This window comes from Lactuca saligna, chromosome 1 (genome assembly GCF_052625555.1).
Source record: "Lactuca saligna cultivar CGN05327 chromosome 1, ASM5262555v1, whole genome shotgun sequence".
Taxonomy (NCBI): Eukaryota; Viridiplantae; Streptophyta; class Magnoliopsida; order Asterales; family Asteraceae; genus Lactuca; species Lactuca saligna.
The window spans coordinates 105,906,889-105,929,088 of record NC_136417.1 but is presented as its reverse complement, the minus strand read 5'-3'; the positions used below and the strand labels follow the sequence as shown (position 1 = coordinate 105,929,088).

The 22,200-nt window shown below is 39.4% G+C and overlaps 1 protein-coding gene across 2 annotated transcripts; it reads left to right on the top strand.

Moving 5' to 3' along the window:
• The first annotated feature begins 8,256 nt into the window (after nt 1-8,256).
• Nucleotides 8,257-14,603, top strand: LOC145042879 (disease resistance protein RPV1-like). 2 transcript variants are annotated; one of them, XM_078991392.1, is made up of 8 exons: nt 8,257-8,371; nt 8,974-9,537; nt 10,261-11,381; nt 11,478-11,801; nt 11,915-12,835; nt 12,924-13,524; nt 13,655-13,720; nt 14,490-14,603. In XM_078991392.1, exons 3-5 carry the CDS (start codon nt 10,473-10,475, stop codon nt 12,215-12,217), a joined length of 1,536 nt encoding a protein of 511 aa, XP_078847518.1. In that variant the 5' UTR covers nt 8,257-8,371; nt 8,974-9,537; nt 10,261-10,472; the 3' UTR covers nt 12,218-12,835; nt 12,924-13,524; nt 13,655-13,720; nt 14,490-14,603. The 2 variants fall into 2 exon arrangements, with proteins under 2 accessions (XP_078847518.1, XP_078847524.1); XM_078991398.1 differs by lacking the exon at nt 8,257-8,371 and having other exon boundaries at nt 8,939-9,537.
• The last annotated feature ends 7,597 nt before the right edge of the window (nt 14,604-22,200 follow it).

Genomic DNA, 22,200 nt, shown 5'->3' with positions numbered 1-22,200 from the left:
ATCCCTTAGAATTAGAGTATGATAAGGATTCAAGGATTATCTTATTGGTTGCTTAATGGATAATCAACTAGATAAGGATAATGACTGAAACCCTATCTCTACACCTATATAAACACCCCTAGGGCCATGAATTCGTGTATCCCTTCCCAAGAGGTCCTAGATACGAATTCTAACCTCTCACTTCTCTCTTTATACCTTCTCCATTTGCTTATGGTGTTTGTAAGCCATTAGAGGAGTGACACTTGTGACTCTAAGCATTCCAAAGTCAATACAAGGAGATTTGGGATTGTTATTGCTACATAACAATCAAGGTAACACTACAAACTTATTCTCATGTTAATATGATTATATGTATGCTAGAATTAGGGTTTATAGTCTTGGATTCAAAGCATGTACAATAGAGAAACCTAGATCCAAGCATTAGGGTTTGTATGAGCACATAGGATGTCTTATGACCAAAACCCATCAGGTTAGTATGTGGTTGGGAATTCAGGTTGAAGGATCGCCTGTAGGACTCGTGTGAGCCGGAACGAAGATCTTGAGGTCAGATAGCATGAGATGCTTTCGTGTTAGTACACCGTGGAAGAGACAGCATGTAGAGCGGGAGAGCCTCAGCCTTTTTCAGCAGTCAGTGGTGGAAGGTGTTGTAAGACTACGGGGCAGCCGTAGCATTCACTAGCAGTTAGTGGTGGAAGGTGTTGTAAGACTACGGGGCAGCCGTAGCATTCACTAGCAGTCAGTAATGGAAAGTGTTGTCAGACTACAGGTCAGCCGTAGCATTCACTAGCAGATGGTGATAGAAGGTGATGTAAGACTGCGGGTAAGCCATAGCATTCCATAGTAGCTTCGTTGGTAGAGTTGGGGCGAGGCCCTTATCTCCTGGCATTCCAATAGAGATCAGGAATGGGTAATGGATGAGAATGGTAAGGAGTTTTCCTATGTAGCCCTTGAGAGGTGAGACCTTGGGAGAGGCCGTTCTAGGATATATAGTGGCTGAGAACCACGGGCGAGGCCCGAATGAGAATAACAGTGTAGGTGAGACTTGAGAGCAGGGTTGCTCAGTAGTATGGTTGGGTGAGACCCGTGGGCGAGGCCCTTGCGAGAGTAGTTAGGCAAGCAAGACTAGAAGGATAGGGGCGGGTGAGACCCGTGGGCGAGGCCCGTGAGTTTTAGCAGCACAGTTGGGACCTGGTAGGGATCTTAGTGTCTAGATAGTGGATTGGGGATCCCAAGAAATCGTAGTGCCAGCATGGTAGAATAGATTGAGCAGTATAGGTGGTTGAAGTTTCTTCGAATGTCGTTGGGAGCGACTAGCGGTTGTGTTGGGACAACGATCAGTGGGAGCCGGTAATCCAGATATTGATAGGTTGGTAGGGACCAGGGTGGTCTCAGTTCATCCAGAAAGCCAGATAAGGAATAGCAGAATTTCCAGTCAGTAGCAGTGCGAGTATTCAGCGTATGGTGGAATTCAGTTAGTCGATTGTGCGGTGCTCGACACCAAATGATAGTAGAAAGAATGCCCAGTGGATACTGGCGATGATGACCCGTACTGGGAGTAGCTGGAGTAATAGATTTAGTGGAGACAGGGTCTTCACAGTGGCAGAGGAGATAGATGGTTATGGAGCATTGCCTTGGGAAGGCAAGGAAATCGCGCAAGGAAAGAAGGGATGCACCCTGTGGGGTCAGTGCAGTAATTGCAGATTAGCAGAAGGATTGTCGGTTGAGTAAGTTGTGTTTTCAGAATGTTCAGGGTCAGGATGGACCCGGGATTATTATCCGTAAGGATTGATGCTAGCCTGAATGACTGAGTGGAAGGCCAGCAAAGGTAGGCAGCTGGTGGTAGAATAATTGGAGGGGTATTGGAGGCAGATCGCAGGCGGTGGATCATAGAAAACTTCGAGGATGAAGTTTAGTTTAAGTGGGGGAGAGTTGTAACACCCAAAGTCTGGAAGGCCAAGAAAGGAAAGAAAACCCTAATTTTAAAGGGCGACTCTATTATTCAAAGGAGGAACTCGGCGAGTCCGAGCGGGATCTGGGTCGAGGAGTAAGTGACCGACTCATCGAGTCGGCCAAGGGGACTCGACGAGTCTGGTCTGTACGAGGAAAACACTAAAATCGGGACTTTGAGCCTATTTAAACGCCTCATTCTCTCCCCTAGGGTTCCTTTACTGCCTCTTTCACCCAGAACATCAAACCCTAGCCGCCATATCCATTATTTGAGCCATTTGTTGCCTTGAAGGGTGCATCAAAGCTTGGAGAAGGAAGAAGGAACTTGGAGGTGCAAGAAAGGACTAGAGATCTGGGATTGTGAGAGTATTTCTAAGCATTTGGAGGTAATAATCTAGTTCTTGGAGTCTTTTGCACCTAGATCTATGTGTGGTTGTTGGGGATTTTTAGCCATACTGCTATTCATTTGAGTTAGAAGCCAGATCTGAAGTTGCTACTTTAGATCTAAGCATTTTATGGTCTTGAGAAGCATAAAGTATCAGCCCTTGGGTTGTTTATGGAGCCTCTTTGCCTTAAACCCTAGTTTATGGTGTATTTTGCCTAGATCTCCTTCTCTTCACGTAACGTTTGCAAATTTACATGAGAAATAGGCTTGGGAAGGGTAGATATACAGTTTGGAGTCCATGCATGACTCAAAAGCCCTTTGCATGTAAGGGGATTTGAATAGACTCGGCGAGTCCTTTGAGTGGACTCGGCGAGTAGCATGAAGGTGAGGAGCAAATCGACGAGTGGGATGAACAGCTCGTCGAGTCAGATGAAGATTGCCTTGTACTCGGCGAGTCTGTTCTTGGACGCGGCGAGTCAGGTTGCAAAACCCCAAACCCTTCGAGTCGAGAGTCGAATCAGTGAGTCGGGTGGAGACTCGGTGAGTTGGACAGGCCAGGACTCAGAAATCGGTAGACTCGGCGAGTCATGGACTGACTCGGCGAGTCGAGACGCGAAGAGAAGGATTCTGAATATATGAACTCGGCGAGTCAGTAGGGTGACTCGGCGAGTAGGGTTGACCTGGAAGGTTGACCTTGACCAGGACTTTGAGTTGGACCAGGGTTGACTTGGTTTTCTTTCGGGGGTCAGTTAGACTCAGTGTTGCATTGATATTGGTAGTTCGGGGAGCAAGGGGAGCAGGAGTGCAGTAAGTTGCCGGGCAGCAGCTAGTGAGATCATCATTAAGTTCAGCCAGTGCAGGTGAGTTTCCCTTTGTGTGAATGGGTCTAAGGCCACAATTTCGGCCCATGTAGTTATGAGTAGAAGACCCAGGGGTTAGCCCTAGGCACAGTATGCTAGTATGATATTCAGGATAGGTCCATTAATAGCGGGCGGGTGCCCAAGGATTTGTTTATATGATAGTTTATACTTGTTGTCTGTGTGATACATGTATGTGCCTGGTAGGGAGGTGAGTGTGGGCGAGGTCTCGTATCTCACCAATAGCAGAGTGTGGATGGGGTTCCATATCTCATTAGTAGCAGAACAGGGGCGAGGCCCAAGTTAGGGAAGGAGTGAGAGTGGGTTGGGCCCGTACCTCACTACCAGTAAGAGCGTGGACGGGGTTCCATGGCTCATCAGTAGCAGGACAAGGGCGAGGCCCAGGATAGGCGAGGCCTTAGGACAGAACCAGTTGTATGTGTTTAGTTTATGTGTTGTGATATGTTTATGTGTTATTATTCGTTGGCGGGCGAGACCATGTGACATGCAAGGCCTAAGTGAAACAGATCTGTATCCGAGCGGGGCTCGAAGCCTGGCGGAGCCTGGAGCGGCGGGGCTGTTGTAGCGGGCGAGGCTCGAGGCAAAGGGCAAGGCCCAAGATAGCGGGTGTGGCACAGTATGTGTAGCATGTGATTATGCTTGATATGTGGTAGGGTGGGGAACTCACTAAGCTTCGTGCTTATGGTTTTCAGTTTTGGTTTTAGGTACTTCTGGTAGCGGAGTGAAGAGCTCGGGGTGATCGCATGGCACACACCATAGATTAGACAGCCTGAGAATGCTTACTCTGATAATGAACATGTGTTTTGAAAATTAATACTCTGATTATGTTTTGGAATGATGACTTTGCTTAAAGTAATGTTTTATTAAAAGAAATTTTTGGTCTTGAATTTTGGGTCGTTACAACAACATATCTTCCAAAGTCTAGATAATCTACTCACTCTAACCGTCATTCTCTAGGTGAAAAGACATGCTAAAATGCAGACAAGTACCCAACTGCTCATGGAATCTCTTCCAGAACCTAGAAGTAAACCAAACATCCCTATCAGAGACCACATAAACTGGCACCCCATGGCATGCCACTACCTCCCGAATGTAGACATCGTCCAGCTTATCCACTGAAACACCCTCCTGAATCGGAATGAAATGTGTGCTCTTGGTTAATCAATCCACGTTGACCGATATCAAATCCACCATGTGCGCCGTCCGTGGTAACTTTCTAATGAAATCCATCGTAATATCTTCCCATTTCCAAACAGGAACTCCCAACGGCTCCATTTTCCATGAGGTCGCTAATGCTCGACCTTGACTTTCCTGCAAGTCAAGCACATCTCCGCATACCATGCCACATTTCGCTTCATGCATGGCCACTAATAGCCTATTTGGAGATCTGTATACATCTTTGTTGCTTCGGGGTGAATAGATAATCTCGACTTGTGCACCTCCTCCATCAAAACGTGACGTGCACCACCCTAATATGGAACCTATACCCTCCGATGAAGGATCAATAACCCCTGGATGTCATAATCAAAGGAAGTCACCTGACCCACTATGCGATCACTCTTCTAGAGCTTGTCCTTCATAGCCTTAACCTAAGCCACTCAAATTTTGTCTAAGAGGGGGTAATCACTATCATCCTCAAACACACATCCATAATCAAAGTAGCGAATGCCTTGTGGCTTCGAGCATCAACCGCCATATTGTCCTTCCCCGAGTGATAAAGGATCTCATAATCATAATCATTCACCACATCCAACAATCTATGCTGCCTCATATTCAGATTCGGTTGATCCATCAAATACCTCATGCTCTTGTGATCAATGTAAATAATACAGCGGGCCCCATAGAGGTAATGTCGCCAACTCTTGATGGCGAATAACACAACCCCCAACTCCAAATCGTGCATAGGGTAACTCACCTCTTGAGGATTCAGTTGCCTCAAAGCATCACAAAGTCCCCAACACCCTCCGACAGTATAGAATTGGCGCCTCACATAATTTCTGCCTTAGATTCTTAAAAGTTGCATGATGCTTAAGCCCCCAACAAAACATGACGGTGTTCTTCGTTAACCGGTCAAGGGAATTGTAATCTTGGAGAAATCCTGAATGAATATATGATAATAACCTTCCAATCCAAAGAAACTTTGAATCTTAGATGGAGACCTAGGAACCTCCCACTTCATCACTGCTTCAACCTTGGCCGGATCGACTAGAATATCTTTTTGGTTGACAAGGTGCCCTAGAAACTGCACCTCATGCAACCAGAACTCCAGTCGGAGAACTTTAAATATAATCTCTCCCTCATCATGGTCTCCAATACAACTCTTAGATGCTCGTCATGTTACTCCTAGGTCTTGGAGTAGACCATCATGTCATTAATAAACATAATCACAGACCGATCCAACATAGGCCTTCATATACAATTCATGAGATCCATGAATGTGGCTGGAGCATTGGTGATCCCAGAGGGCATCACCACAAAGTTATAATGACTTTAATGAGTTCAAAAGGCTGCCTTTTGCGTATCCTCTTCTCTGACCCTCATCTGATGACAACCAGCGTATGCACCATTGGCTAGTATGCTTAGCGTACGTGAATGTACGCTCCGCGTACTCTGTCAGTTTGGGCTTTATATTTTGGGCTTTGGATTGGGCCATATTTGGGACTTTGGGCCTTAGTGGGCCAGCAAAAGTTAGATGATGTGGGCCAAGAAGATGTTTGGGCCTGGGGTAAGGCCCATTAGAGGGTTTAGACCCGATTTAGCAAATTGGGCCTTTAGTGCACCACTAGTGGGTTTGGGAAGCCCATCTAGTGTTGGGCCTTTTATATTATGGTTTTGAGCCTTAGATATGGACCAAGTTAGACTAGGGGTAAAATGGTCATTTTACCCTAAGGAGGATTATTGATTTGGACTAACTGATATTTTGGCATTGATAGCTCGGGGATTCGAGGGATCAGCAGTTCGGGGATCTGCCAGCTAGTAACGAGAGGTTATTCGCAAGATTCTACAGTCAGCTTTGCGAGGTAAGTTTTCTCCTGTATGAACGGGTCTAAGGCACCAATGTCGGCTCGTTTATGTATGTTAGTGAATATCGGATTTAGATCCGATTTCGGGCGAGGCTCGAGGAAGGTTTATATGTATGTTTCCGAGCTACGGTTCGATGTCGGTTGGTACCCGAGGCAGTAGTGTAAGCGTAGTTATACTCTTTGTCTTTGTGATACATGTATGTGCCTGGTAGGTGGATGAGTGTGGGTGGGGGCCCGTATCTCATCACTAGCTGAGTGTGGATGGGGTTCTATATCTCATTAGTAGCAGAATAGGGGCGGGGCCTTGAGGCTAGCATTTATAGTATAGTGACTATGTTACCATGTTTATCTGTTATTTTTGTATGTGTGTAGCGGGCGGGGCCCGAAGATAGACAAGGCCTGGTAGAAACAAATATGTATACCGAACGAGGCTCGATGCTAGGCGGTTCCTGATGCCAGGCGGGGCCTGATGCCGATCGGGTACCGATGTAGCGGGCTAGGCCCAATATTTCCAGTATGTGATTATGTATGGGATGTGGTAGATTGGGGAACTCACCGAGCTTCGTGTTTACAGTTTATAGTTTTGGTTTCAGGTACTTCCGATAGCGGAGGGAGGAGCTCGGGATGACTGTCCCGCACACACCAGGAAGTTTAAGCCAGGGAGGCTTAAACTCTAATAAAAGAACATGTTTTGAGATGATACTCTACTTTGATATAACAACTTTTGTTTATGAACGATATGATTTGTTTATTATGGTTTATTTAATTAATTGAAAAGAAATTTTCGGGACCATGTTTTTAGGACGTTACAATAAAAGTAGAAAAAAATGGTAAAATTAGTCATTATACATACTCATAATGGTGAAACTTAATGGTATTGGTTAAAAGGACAAAATATGTAGCAACATGATATCTACCACGTGTATCTAGGGCTGTAAACGAACTGAACGTTCGGCGAACCGTTCGTGAACTGTTCGGCGGGAAGTTCGTTTATGTTCGTTTATTTAATAAATGAACGAACATGAACAAAAATTATCGTTCGTTTAGTTAAACGAACGAACATGAACAATGGTCTCGTTCGTTCATTTATGTTCGTGAACGTTCGTTTATGATGTTTGTTTACGTTCGTTTATGTTCATTCGTTTAAGTTTATTTATATTCATCTATATTTAATTAATTTTTATTATATTGCTATATTATATGTTCGTTTATGTTCATATATGTTCAATTGTGTTTTTTTTTTATCTTTGTTCGTTTATGTTTGTTCGTTTATGTTCGTTTAGCATGTTCACGAACATAAATGAACGAACATGAACAAAGTAATTTGTTAAACGAACGAACATGAATAAGGAAATCTCGTTCGTTTATCCGTTCGTGTTCGTTTGTTGTTCGGCTAACTTAAATGAACGAACATGAACAAGACCTTGTTCGTGTTCGTTTGGTTCGTTTACAGCCCTACGTGTATCAAAATCTAAAGTTGTCATGTACTTGAAAACTTTTCAACAACAAGGACCATTTATGTAATTTTGTATAATAAAAGCAGTAAAAAGCCAAAATCAATGTAATAATGTCTTTTTTTTAGTAAAAACCCAAAGTTAATGGAGCGAGACCAAAACAACAACAAAGTGAAACCACACTGATTATCCATGTAACTAAATCCAAAGTTGGACGAGTGTTGTAATTTTAATATACTACAATAATGACTTTTTCTATAATTAAATCATTATAATACGAGTAAATTAGAAATTTGATCATTATGATATACTCTCCGTTTTTATTAGTTTTTTTCAACCGTAAAATGATCATTAATAAGAAATCTACCACCCACTTAGATAAATTTCACCACACACATACCATATAGGCATCACATATACATAATATCAGGATGTCTTTGAGACATAATGGCAGTCATATCAAAACCTGCTAATTTGAGTGAAGTCAAGGGGCCATATGTATAATTTCCTAAAAAAAAGGGCCATATTGAAGGCGCTCCAGTAGAAAAAAAACCATTCTCCTCCGTCGTCGTCTCCCTTCTCCGTTGACCCGACATCTGAAGACTTACCACCGTTCGCTGTTCCTTCTGTCTGCCATTGCTTCGTCCACTATTCTCGCTGCTTTAGCGATCTTGTGTCCTCCAGGTAACTATGAAAGGACACTCTCACAAGCTACTTTGTCACGTTGTTAGACAATTTCCTCTTACTAATTATAAATCACATCATAATAATTTGTTTTTCAATTATCAGGCGATTGGAATTTCTATTATGTAAATGACTTTTTCTCTGTTTCTAAAGTGGTATTTGCTATTGATTTATAAACTGAACTTTAATTTGGATTTGTTTGGACAATGTTATGGAAGTATATGGTGTGTTATCGGATAAAGATAAAGGTTTTTTTATGTTGATTTAACAGACCGGTTCGATATTTTGTAGCACTAAATATAACCGGAAAACAGGTCAACCAATTAGTAAACAATTCGCATCTGAATGTTATATATGGGATTCAGTATAAATACATAATTGTATAAATGTTGATTATTTCTGAAGCATATTAAATTCACATTAAATGTTTGAAGGTGCATATGTATTTGTTTTTTAATTTTAATTATAAGCAGTTATCATTGAAGTTATTTTTCTGATGAGTCTTTAGTTGCATAAGGCATTAATAATATAGATTTTTCGGAACACAATACTTGCTTTCTAAGCGACCAATTCTAACTGATGATGTGTGGAAGAGTTTTCAGAGCTTACATGGATACACCAAATCATTAGGAGAAACGAGAAATAGAAATACACAAAATCGTGGGAAAGGTGAAGAGTCCTAAACCCATAACTCATAATGGTTGTTCTCCATGAAATGTCTAAAGGATCTTCATCTTCTTCATCAGCTCATGGTCATGGATATGATGTATTTTTAAGTTTCACAGGTCTTGACACTCGTCATAGTTTCACTAATCACCTTTATCATGCCCTCATTCATGCCAATATCACCGCCTTCTTGGATGATGAAGAGATTGAAATAGGGGAAGATCTGAAACCAGAATTGGAGAGTGCAATTAAAGCATCTAGGGCTTCTGTTATCGTGTTGTCTAAGACATATGCTGCTTCCACATGGTGTCTTATCATGTTGAGCCAACCGAAGTCAGGAAGCAACAAAATACCTTCGGAGATGCAATGGCTAAGCATAGACAGATAATGGAGGCAGAAACAAATGCAAGTAAAAGAAGTAATTGGGCTCAAAAGATGGACAGGTGGAATAAAGCCCTTACCGAAGTTGCTGGATTAAAAGGGAAGAACGTAAAAGGCAGGTAACTACTTTCTTAGCCATATTTCCATATTTTTTTTAATGTTGTTTAATCAACACATAAATTGTCATATCATCTTCTCCTTATGAATTTCGATACATTTCTTCATAATCATCAAATAGGCATATTTTTTATGCATTTAAAGTCGGATAAAATATGCTTGAAATTGATTATACTTTTGCAATTATGTAATCTCATAAGTTAATTCATGCAGGTAGGTTTAAGCATCCCGCTAATTTTAAAACATTTGTCATGCATTCTTTTATTTTATTGTAAATAAGTTCATTTTTATAAACCATTTTCATGATTTTATATGCTTTGAATAATTTAATTATATCTATATATAGCCATATTTTGATTGGTTGTAATGCATCGACTATTCTTTATATCATTCTACATTCAGGTCATATTGTATTTTATTATGATATTATAAGTACTATAGTTTAACTTATAATTATTCACTACCATTTTGTTACGATTCATTCAAAACCACGTCAATATTGAAGTTTGATTGCTTTGTAGAAAAAGAAAGAAATGTGGTTGACCCTTAATGAAGTCATACATTACCTTTGTGGCTCTGGTCGTATTATATGTAATAATTATGACCTTGCACATTAGACGCTTATATGATTAGAAGTGAAAATACCATAATATTTATGATATGAGAAATATTAGTTTTTTGGATTTGATTTTGTGGTTCTTACTTCTTATTAAATTAAATTTCAGGCCAGAGGTGGAGTTTATTGATGAAATTCTTAAGGATATCTTCCGTAAATTACGCTTATCATCAAGGTTTCCACTGCCACAACTTATTAGGATGGGCAATTCCATTAAATTCATCACTTCATGGTTGAAAGATGCATCCACACATACTGCAAAAGTACTCACTATTTTGGGTATGGGTGGGATCGGCAAGACGTCTTTAGCGAAAACTGCCTATGTGTTACATTCTCATGAATTTGACACAAGTAGCTTCATTGAAGATATTAGTAGGAGATGTGACGAAAGATATAATGGGATTATTGATGTACAAAAACAACTCTACGATGTCAAAACCAAATTCAATTCAAGTTCATGACGTTTCAATATACACCTCAATGATTGAGAATGCAGCAGCCCGTAAAAAAATATTTATGGTTCTTGATGATATTGGTAGTCTCGACCAATTAGATGCGTTACTTGGAAGAAAAGGTTTTCATCCGGGAAGCAAAATAATAATAACAACAAAGGACACATGGTTGACACAAAATTGTTCACTATTCAAAACGAACATTAAACCTAAGTTTACAATGCACAAGCTTGAAGGCTTATCTACTACTGAATCACAAAAAATTCTGTGTTTTCATGCATTCATGAGCAACAATCCTAAGGAACGTTATGAAGAAGTGTCTGAAAAGCTTGTGAGTTATTGTGAAGAGCATCCAATGGCTCTTAAGGTGTTGGGCAGGTCTCTATATAATCGAGATGTAAATTATTGGGTGGGGTACATAGACAGGTTGAAGAAAGAAAATGATTCCCCTATAAATAATGTGTTGAAAATGAGCTTTGACTCTTTGCCATCAGAAAATGATAACGAGTTGTTTAAACATATTGCTTGTATTTTTGTTAGAATGGATAGAAATGTTTCTATAACAATATTAGAGGCATGCAATATTGAAACAAAAACCAGGATCACGAATCTCATTGACAGATGCCTTCTTAGGATTGGACAAAATAACGAGTTGATGATGCATCAGCTTGTTCAAGAGATGGGAAGATTTGTAGTACGTAAAGAATCACTTTACAAACCATGGCAACGAAGTCGATTATGGGGTCATGAGTCATTTAGAGTGTTGAAACAAAAAAATGTAAGAGCCATGTACACTTGTTTAAAGCATGCATGTTGCATTTCTATATACATGTCTGTAATATTTTTAAGTATTTTTGCATCCACTTTTTCTTAGGGTACGGAAAATGTTCTTGGTCTCACTATTGACATGAGAATGCTTAAGAAAGAGAAGTTGCATGGATCAGTCGAGTTGAAAACAAATGTATTTGGTAACATGTATAGGCTAATGCTGCTACAACTCAACTATGTACAAATGACCGGCTCTTACAAGAATTTTCCTGAGGAATTAAGATGGTTGTGTATGCATGGGTTCCCTTTGAAATCTATACCTTCAGAATTACCGATGGAGAATTTGGTTTCTCTTGACATGCCGTATAGCAAGATTGAATCATTTGGGATTCATTATAGCTATCCACAACGACTTCATAAGAGGCTAAAGGTAATCTATCTATCACCATTTGTTATTCTTCTATGTCTGGTTGATAAATTCACTATTGTTTTAACTTATCTCAGTTTCAGCAATTGATTGGGTCTAACTTATCTCAATTTCAGCAATTGATTGGATCATGCTCAGAAGACAAAAGGTTGCTTGGATCGTTGAAAATTCTTAATTTGAGTTTCTGTGAACAGCTTCATAGTCTTAGTGGCTTTGACCACCTCCCTTCACTTGAGAGGTTAATACTTAAAGGTTGCATTGGTTTGCTTGAGATTTGTGTATCAGATGAGCAATGTCTTGAACTTATCCTTGTTGATCTGAGCTATTGCAACAAGCTTGAAAAACTTCCAAGAATCATAGGCATGTTAAAGAGAGTTAAAAGACTATTTCTAAATGGTTGTTATCTCAGTGAATCATAAATCAAGATTAGGGATATGGATTCAACAGAAAAGTTCAAGGCTAACAGCACCGGTGTAAACACTAAAATGGATTCCTCTGCTATTCTCGAGGTTATACCAAGTGATTTGAGGTTCTTTACAGTTTCTTTACCAAGATCTTTAGTAAGCTTATCACTTAAGGATAATAGTTTGTCCACAGAATCCTTTCCGATGGACTTCAATTACCTGTCCATGTTAAAGGAATTATATTTAGATGAAAATCCTATAGTTTCCTTGCCCAATTGTGTGAGAAGCCTTCCTAGGTTTGAGACACTTAGTATGGTAAAGTGTAATATGCTGACATCAGTCGAACATCCTCCACACACACCAACTTTTATGAAACTATATTTTGATTCTAAAAGGCCTTCGCTACGAAAAGTTATATTTCACCCACAAATGTCTCCACTCGATTTCTTTATGGACTGGAAGATGTTAGCACCTTCTTCATTTGAAATTGAAGGCATGGTTAAAACCCAACCAATGGAAAGTGTCGAGGAAAAGGTATTATGTAGTTTGGGCTGGACTAAGCTAGACTCTCATAACGATAGGTGCCTGGTAACATGTACAGGCTACAGAGGAAGAGAGGAATGTGAAATCCAGGTATAAATCTGGTTAAATATATGTCATTGTGTGAATATACATGTATATATAACTTATGGTGATTAATTACTGTGGTTGTATTTGGCAGATGTATTATGAATTTGGAATATTCAGCACAATTTATGGAGGCCAAGAGATGCCGAACTGGATTACGGATAGAAGAACGGGGCCATCAATATCATTTACCATACCATCATCCCCTAACAAGCTCACTGGATTGAATTTCTGCTTTGTGCAGATGCCTCTATTTGTCTCTGAGTCCTTTTATCTACCCTTGATCAAAATTAGTAATATAACAAAAAATCTCACCTGGATATACCAACATTACCTTGACGTAGTCTATCTCGGTGGAAAGTGTTTGACGTTGTTAAGCCATTGGATGTTTGGGTCGAATGAAATGGAATGTAGTGACCACGTTACTATTACTATTACCCAAAGGAAGGTTCCAGATGGTGATGCAGTTACAAAGGAGTGTGGGGTGAGTTTTGTGTATGATGATGGAGAAGAAGAAGAAGATGTGTTGGGTTATTACAAGTCATGGAATCACATCATTGGTGGAGATCTCACTGGATTTCAGTCAACAACAGGAGAATACATCCTAAAGAAAAGTCGAATTCTGCGGCCTTACGTTGATACGTATCTACTAAATTCTGGCAATCTTAGTGAAGAGGGAGCCCGCTTAATTAAAGGTAGAACTCATTCTTATGTATTATGTTTTATCTAAAGCTGATAATAATTAAATGATAGTGTTGCAGTGATAAATAATTCATGTTTTATTTTTTGCAATTGTCAAATCTTTAATCTATTTCTTTTCATTAGATAAGCGAGTCTACTTCAAAGCTTTGTCTCAAAGGAAGTCTGGAGTAGTGGAGGATGGCCCTTAAGGTAATTTTATCCCAAAACCCCTTTTTTCATCACATAGTAGAAAACTACAGAAATCAATGGTCACAAACATATTTCGAATATGTTTTCACATAAATAAATAAATTTCCAGCAGGCAGTAATTGTTAAGTTTTGTCATTCAACCAACTTACACTTTTGGCTCACCCGAACTTTGATCATATCCACAACTTTGCAATTCTAATTAGCCTTCTTTCCAGTTCATTTATATGTTTTCTAATGGCAATGAACATGCTTTTTGGTGTTTTGTTGTCCCAAAGAACTGGATCTTCCAAACTTCCATGTTGAAACTTTAACCAAAACTAAGCTGGATCTATTTTATTTATACATAATTTTCTCCTTCTCAATATACAATGAATTGCCCAACAGAGTGACGAGTCTCTAGAAGAGGGAAAAGGTCAATTAGAAAGTCATAGTTAAAAAGAAGTCAATGCTAGTCAAACTTAGTCAACAAAGAGTTAGTTAGAATGTTGATCAGGGTTCAGAGGTTAGTTGTGCAGTTAAGGAGTTGTGTATATAGCGGAGAGATGTGGGAGTAGGGACTCATTCATATATTTTGTGATAGATTTTTCTTTGAGAGAGATTTCACCTCTCTCATGAATAAAGAAGATAGTGTCAATATGTTCATCAAAGAGTTGATCATATAAACTGATCTTATGCTCTAGCTTTACTCACATATACTTGATGTCTTTCTAAAGGAAACAACATGTTACACATCTACCTCACTAATGAACTTTCATCCATAACCATGCAGGAATGGCACCCATCTAATGTTTGTTCAAAATTACTGTCCCCAACGACATAAACTTCTTTGGAAATTGGTAATAAGAGCATTAATGTATTGTTGCAGCTGAGAACATCAATCTAGTTATGTTTATTGTGACATTAATCATTAATGTATTGTTGGGTTTATTTTGATCTACATGTGCATTTGTCCTTTTTTGTTTCTTTTAATTTTTAACAATACTAAAAAATCAAATATAAATTGGGGTTGGGTGTATTAACTGTTGGATAATCTTGATGTGCATTTCGCCGTCCCCTTCCAGCATAGCGCAGCCTCCCGGAGCTCCGACCTCCTTCCAATTCATACAAGATTGGTGAAATTTCATCTTTTTATCGTATTTTTTATTTCATCTATTGTCATTGGAATTGAATGGTGGATGTGGTATTGGCTCCTCCCGCCTCCAACCCTTCGACCTGTATGTATTTTTGTTGTGATGTTGAAGAATTATGTTATTTCTTGTTTGATTGAAGAGTACAGTCCATGATGATAATTTATCATATTATAATTTTGTTATTTCTTCAGGTAACCATTTCATAAAACTAATATGATCTGATTTGCTTTCGGAATCAGCCGCTTCCAATCGTTTATTCAAGCTTTCTTAATGCTTTCGTTTTTTTTTTTTTTGTAATCTTTTAGTTTTTTGTTAACAAAATAATGCTGGTTCTTTTTGGTTTTTGACTGGAAATTTATAGTATGTTCTATTTGATTTTGCTTAGAAATATCAAAACATTATGGGTTCCTCTGTTTGATTCAATCATATTTTGGTTATTTCAAGTTTTTGCATTTATGCATTTGAAGATTAGATGAGGTTGTGAAGAGAAAGCTAGTAACCTGTCAAACCATAATTATTTTCTCCAAGGCCACATGTGATTGCTTTGGCCATGAACTTGTTTTAGTTGCTTCATGCTCTTGCATTTTTCTTGTATTTTTCTAACAGCGAGAGGCATCTTCTGGTTGTTGTTGACATTAGCGATCATGATCTTCATCAAGCAAACACTTGCCACTGTCACTCATGGGTACACATTTAACAAATTTTTTTTTTTTTTTAATTTAGATTTTAGAACACAATAAATATTTAATTCAATCATATTTTGGTTGTTCTTCCAATTGTTTGTCTTTATGCATTTGAAGATTGTATTAGAAATTGGAATTTATAGTGTTCTTATGTATGACTTTCTACTTTCAAGAAATGAGAAGAGCTTAGGCTTGGTGTTGGATCTCACAGATGGCTAGTTGGCTTCACAGTGGTGTAATCTTCATTGTTTTTGTTGTTGAATAGCTAAATTATGTAAAAAGTTATACTAATTTTATTGGTCTTTGGGTTCTTTTTTGAATGGGGATAATCTATTGTTGAATGTTTTTATAAAAAATATAATGTTATAACGTAAACGGTAAATCATAACGAAATTATAATAAAAATTGATGTTTAAGGGTAATATAGTCATTTTGCACAGTTAGTCAGATACAAAAACAACCAACAAATTTCAGTCAGAAGTCAACTCAGTCAGAACTTCTAACCCAGTCAGCTTCTAACCCGGTCAGCTTTAACTCAGTTAGCAACTATTAAACGACCCCTTAGTTTAATAATGAACTGGTTTGAAAGGGTTTCAAAAACGTGGACTTAGTAGTCCTATATTTTTTGTTCTTAGTTGATAGTTTTTTTTTTCTTAGCATGTTTACTAGTATAAATAGAGTAGAATTTCTTCTAGATGTATATGTATTTTCTATTTTCTTTGAAAGAGAAAATCCAGAAAAGTGGTGTGTGTATGATTGTTTTCTTGGGTCTGGACGAACATTAACAATTGTTTTCTCTCTCTCTCTCTCTCTCTCTCTCTCTCTCTCTCTCTCTCTCCCATGCCATGATAAAGGAATGGTGTTTGGCATGCTTATCGAGCTAAATGTTCTCCCTCCTTCAAGATAACATCACGGCCTTTCTACAAAAGTTTTGAGTTTCCTGTCTTCACTTCATAATGCATGCCATTTCTTTAAGAGAGTGTAAAGGTTAGACGAAGTGCAGAGTAGAAACTCAAACATCTTTTATTTGGGGATGATAAGGGTATTTTTGTCATTTTCCGAACAGATTTTAGTAATCATTACCTGGAACATTTCTTGTGTGGTAACTGTAACTTGCTCATGATCCTTAGGTCTACACATTGAGGACATTGCAAAAGAGGATCATCTTGAAGAGGATGAGGTTGAACTGGCTGGCTGACTTCATTATTGATGAAACAATTGATGAACAAGAAAAAACAAATGGCAATCTTGGATACATTCTTTATCACCAAATGCCTTTGGTTTCCTATTTTTGTTGATCTTTAGAGCATATCATGCCACATGCATAACATGGTCAACAAAATTGGTATGTTTCATTTGACTTTTTCCCAAAATTAGTACCAGGTGTTGATTTATCAAGTTGAAGCATAACTTGGTTTATTTACTCTTCATAATTTGGTTTTTTACTTCAAAAAGTTTGATGATGAGGATGTAACGTTTATGTGTTGTGTGTCTGATCACAGGTTATTTTCACACACATTTAACTTAGTTGTTGTCTTGAGGTCATGTTGAGCCATTTATGGTTCTTATTGGCACTAATCAATTATTTTTTATAAATCTTGTGAATATATTGCAATTTCGTTAAATGTAATCTATTCCAAAAGCAGTGCTTTTATTTCCATTTGTTAATCAATTCGTAGCTTACTTTTTCATTTTGCTTATGTATTTATTTCTCAATAGATCTTTGTGGATAGTCCTTTTACCATATCTATTTCCATGTCCTATAATTTGGTATGAATAATTGTTAAAATGATGTTTTTTTAGTTGACATTCATATATCTTGATGGATGGTGTAAATTTGTTTCAGTAAAGTTGTTTAAGCTGTTAAATGTTTTTATGTTTAAATTTGTGCATTTAAAGAAAGAAGTAGATACTTTGGTTGTTTTGTGTGCCAACAAGGTTTGGCCAAGGCTTCTTATTATTTGCAGGAAATTTTCTCGCATCTAGACATTCAGGGAAGTGGAGTTCAGGATTAGAAAGTAAATATTCATACCTAATACTATTAACAACCAACTTGATTTTGGAACTCTTTTTCTTGCAGTAGTATACCCTCTTTAGCCTACTGTTGTTTTTATGTTGGTTAACACAATTCATGTTGTTATGGTGGTGAGAGAAAATAAAGGCTCACCATGGTGATGTCAAGGACTTGAGCATAAAGTTTCTCCATCTCAATTAGGATATCTCTAAGAAAATTAAAATAAGAATCTAAGAAAATGTAGTTTAGAAATATATTATTGATTTTTGTATGTTTTGATGTACAAGATAATGTTTTTTGTTACAGACATATAGTTAGCATTAGAAAATAAAAACGAAAGTTTGTTCTTTTTTTTTAATGAAATATGTTTATATTTTCTTTTAATTTGGTAATGATGTTTGTAATTTAGTATCGTAATGGTATTTTGTTAATGTATTTTGAAGTTTAATTCATAAGTATCTTAAACAAAAAACATACTTGCAATAATGTAATAACCCAATTTTCATAAAATTTTTAAACTTTTATTTTCATAACATCAACCATAGTAAATATAAAAATCCCAATACATATCCATGTTATTTTAAAAGTTTAAAGTACATAGAACTAAATATGAAAACACTAGATAATGAATGTCTCATCATCAAGTCGGGGCCTTGCTCTTATCAATAGAAGTACTTGAAACATACATATAAATTGTAAGCACAAACTTAGTAAGTTTCCCAATCACACAAATCATATAATCACATAATGTCATACTCATACATATACATACAAATTGCCATGGACTCCCTCTATTGTCTTCAACTGAATGCCATGGGTTACACCATGGTCTTATATCATCTTGCCATGAGCTCCCCTCATGGTCTTGACATGTGCCATGGGCTCCTCCCATGGTTTTCACATAAACCCATACATAAATTAAATAACATATCATTTTCCTTTCAATACAAACATATCATATCAATTAATGGGTCGGCCTTGGTGCCTTCGACCCATGAGTGTAGTGAGAAGACTCACCTCAAATACTGATAGTAGCTGAATAGTCCCTAGCTCTGAGTATCTACTCTACTCAATCCCTAAACATAAATAGATCCTTACATTCAACTCAATGTTTCAAACCCTAAGAGTCAACATTAGTTAAATTCAAAGTCAAGGTCAACATTCCGAGCTGACTCAACTCGTCAAGTTTAGATATAAACTCGTCGAGTTCCATTGTTGACTGGCCGGATCGCAAAAAGTCCCACCAACTCGTCGAGTTCACTTATGAACTCATTGAGTTGGCCGGAAAACCCACTTCTTACTGCATTAAGCCATTTCCTTTGAATCCAAAGATTCTAAACCTTATATCGCTTTCAAAATGATGTCTATAAGGGTAAAGTTTCCAAACTTACCCTCAAGGACCATCCATAAAGCTTCAAACTCAAACCCTAGGTCCTTTTAAGAGGGTCTTGACCCATTAAGCCGTTAAACTCTCACTCCAATGTTCCAAAACACGGATCTGATGCCCAAGGTAGGCAAAACACGTAAAGTTTCCAACTTTATGTCCATGCATGCTAGAAATACCCTCTAACGCTCATTTATGACTTCATGATGGAGATATTGCATGTATGGGACATACGAACCAATAAAGTTTGCAAATTTAAGCTTCAAGAGGTCATGAAGGGGTTAGATCTACCTTGAAAACCCCTATAATCCATATCTTTTTGACAACTCAACCAAAACCCCTAAATCATGCTTAAACTTCTAATAAGAAGATCAAGATGAATAGATGATGACGTGCAACTTTATACCTAAAAAATGTTGCCTTTGAAGAAGAATTTATGGATCTAAAGCCTCTCCTTCAAGCTAGATGCTTCCCACATTCAAGCTCCTTTCAAGAATCACAAAAACCACTCTTTTAAGCTCACAACACTTAAGATGCAAGATAGAATACGAATCTAGGGTGTCTCTGGACAAGGAGGCTGGTAAGGAGGTCAGCCAAGAGGGTTTAAGTCCTTTTTATAGGGTGTAACACCCTAAAAATAGGGTTTCATCTTTGGCCGTCAACTTGTCGAGTTGGGGCTCCCTAACTTGTCGAGTTGGATTCTTAAACCCCGCGGTCAAATAGATTCCTACACGATGAGTTGGAGCTCCCCAACTCATCGAGTTCTAGCTCAAAACCTTAAAAATGTTGAGAAATGAATAATACATCGACCAAGCATTAGAAATCTCCCCCACTTGAGCTAGAATTCGTCCTCGAAGTTGATGCAAAAAGTTTTGGATAATGCTTCCTCATCTCATCCTCCGGCCCCCAGGTCCATTTGGAGCCTCTTTAGTGCTGCCATTGCACCTTTACTAACTTCACTTCCTTGTTCAAGAGGCTTTCGTTGCTTTGTCCAGAATCACAATGGGATTTTCTACATAATTCAAGCTCTTATCAATCTGAATATCATCAAGTGATACAACCATTGACTCATCAGCCACACACTTCTGCAACTACAAAACATGAAATGTACTGTGGATTTGCCCAAGATCCTCGGGAAAGTCCAACTAATACGCAACCTTGCCCACCCAGGTGATAATCTGAAACATGCCAATAAACATGGGCCTAACCTGCCTCACCTCTTGAACCGAATAACACCATTCCAAGGTGACACTTTCAGGAGTACCATATCCCCGACCTGAAATTCTAGGTCCGATCTACGCCTATCCACATAGTTGTTTTGCCTGCTATGCGTTATCTGAATTCAATCGTGAACTTGCTAAATCACCTTGGTTGTCTTAAGTACCACTTCGGTAATGTAACGACCCAAAATTTAAGACCAAAAATTTCTTTAATAAATCATTACTTAAAGTAACATCATCATCCAAAACATAATGTGAGTTTAAGTTTTCAAAACATATGTTCGTTATCAGAGTAAACATCCCCAGGCTGTCTAATCTATGGTGTGTGCCATGCGATCACCCCGAGCTCTTCCCTCCGCTACCGGAAGTACCTGAAACCAAAACTGAAAACCGTAAGCACGAAGCTTAGTGAGTTCCCCACCCTACCACATACCATGCATAACCGCATACTGCACATACTGGGCCACGCCCCCCCTATCTTGGGCCTCGCCCCTTACCATGGGCCTCGCCCGCTACAACGGCCCCGCCGCTCCAGGCCCCGCCTGGCTTCGAGCCCCGCTCGGATACAGATCTGTTTTACTTAGGCCCCGCCTGTCACAGGGCCTCGCCCGTCAACAAATAATAACACATAGACATTCATAACACATAACTAACACATGCAACTGGTTCTGTCCTAAGGCCTCGCCTTCCCTGGGCCTCGCCCATGTCCTGCTACTGAGGAGTCATGGAATCTCGTCCACACTCCTGCTGATAGTGAGGTACGGGCCCAGCCCACTCTCACTCCTTTCCTAACTTGGGCCTCGCCCCTACTCTGCTGCTACTGAGATGTGGAACACCATCCACACTCTGCTATTGGTGAGATACGGGACCTCGCCCACACTCACCTCCCTACCAGGTACATACATGTATCACACAGACAACAAGTATAAACTATCATATATAAACAATTCCTTGGGCGCCCGCCCGCTATTACTGGACCTCGTACTGCAAACAATGCTAGCATACTGTGCCTAGGGCTAACCCCCAGGTCTTCTACTCATAACTACATGGGCCGGCATTGTGGCCTTAGACCCATTCACACAAAAGGGAAACTCACCTGATACTGCTGAACTGTTGCTGCTAACCCCTTGACCGCTACCTGTCCGCTAACTCCGCACTGCTGCTCCGCTAGCTCCCCGATCTACCAATAACAACCTCATACTTAGTCTAACTGACCTCCAAAGGTCAACCAAGTCAACTCTGGTCAAAGTCCATGTCCTGGTCAAAGTCAACCTCCCAGGTCAACCCTACTCGCCGAGTCACCCTACTGACTCGCCGAGTTCATAAATCCAGAGTCCTTACACTCGTGACTCTACTCGCCGAGTCAGCCCCTGACTCGCCGAGTCTACTGATTCCCGATTCCTATCTTGTCCAACTCACTGAGTTCTGGCTCGACTCGCTGACTCGAGTCTTAACTCGAAGGGTTTGGGACCACTCGATCTGACTCGCCGAGTCTAAGAACAAACTCGCCGAGCACACGGCAATCTTCATCCAACTCGCCGAGTTGTTCATCCAACTCGCCGAGTTCATGCCTATCTTCATCCGACTCGACGAGCTGTTCATCCCACTCGTCGAGTTCCTCCTCATCTTCAAGCTACTCGCCGAGTCCACTCGAAGGACTCGTCGAGTCCACCAAGATCCACTTACATGCAGAGGACTTCCGAGTCATGCATGAGCTCCAAACTGTAGACCTACCCTCCCCAAGCCTATTTCCCACGTAAAGTTGCAAACTTTACGTGTAGAGAGGGAGATCTAGGAAAAATACACCCATAGCTAGGGTTTAGGACCAAGAGGCTCCAATTTCCACCCAATGGCTGATACTTTCTGGGATTCCATACCAAAACAAGCATGGATCTGAGGTAGCAACCTCAGATCTGGACCTCAAGCTCAAGATTGGTCTTAAACATGGCTTAAAAGCCCCAAAACTCATAACCAAGGAAAATCTGGAGGAGGGAAACGAATTGATACCTTCCACTGCTCTGAAATGCTTCCCAAACTTCAGATCCAAAG

Coding starts and splice junctions, on each gene's coding strand:
- LOC145042879 (XM_078991392.1), top strand. CDS start 10,473: ATGTGTTACATTCTCATGAATTTGACACAAGTAGCTTCATTGAAGATA. Junction 11,382..11,477: donor GAGTGTTGAAACAAAAAAAT/GTAAGAGCCATG, acceptor ACTTTTTCTTAG/GGTACGGAAAATGTTCTTGG. Junction 11,802..11,914: donor GACTTCATAAGAGGCTAAAG/GTAATCTATCTA, acceptor TCTCAATTTCAG/CAATTGATTGGATCATGCTC.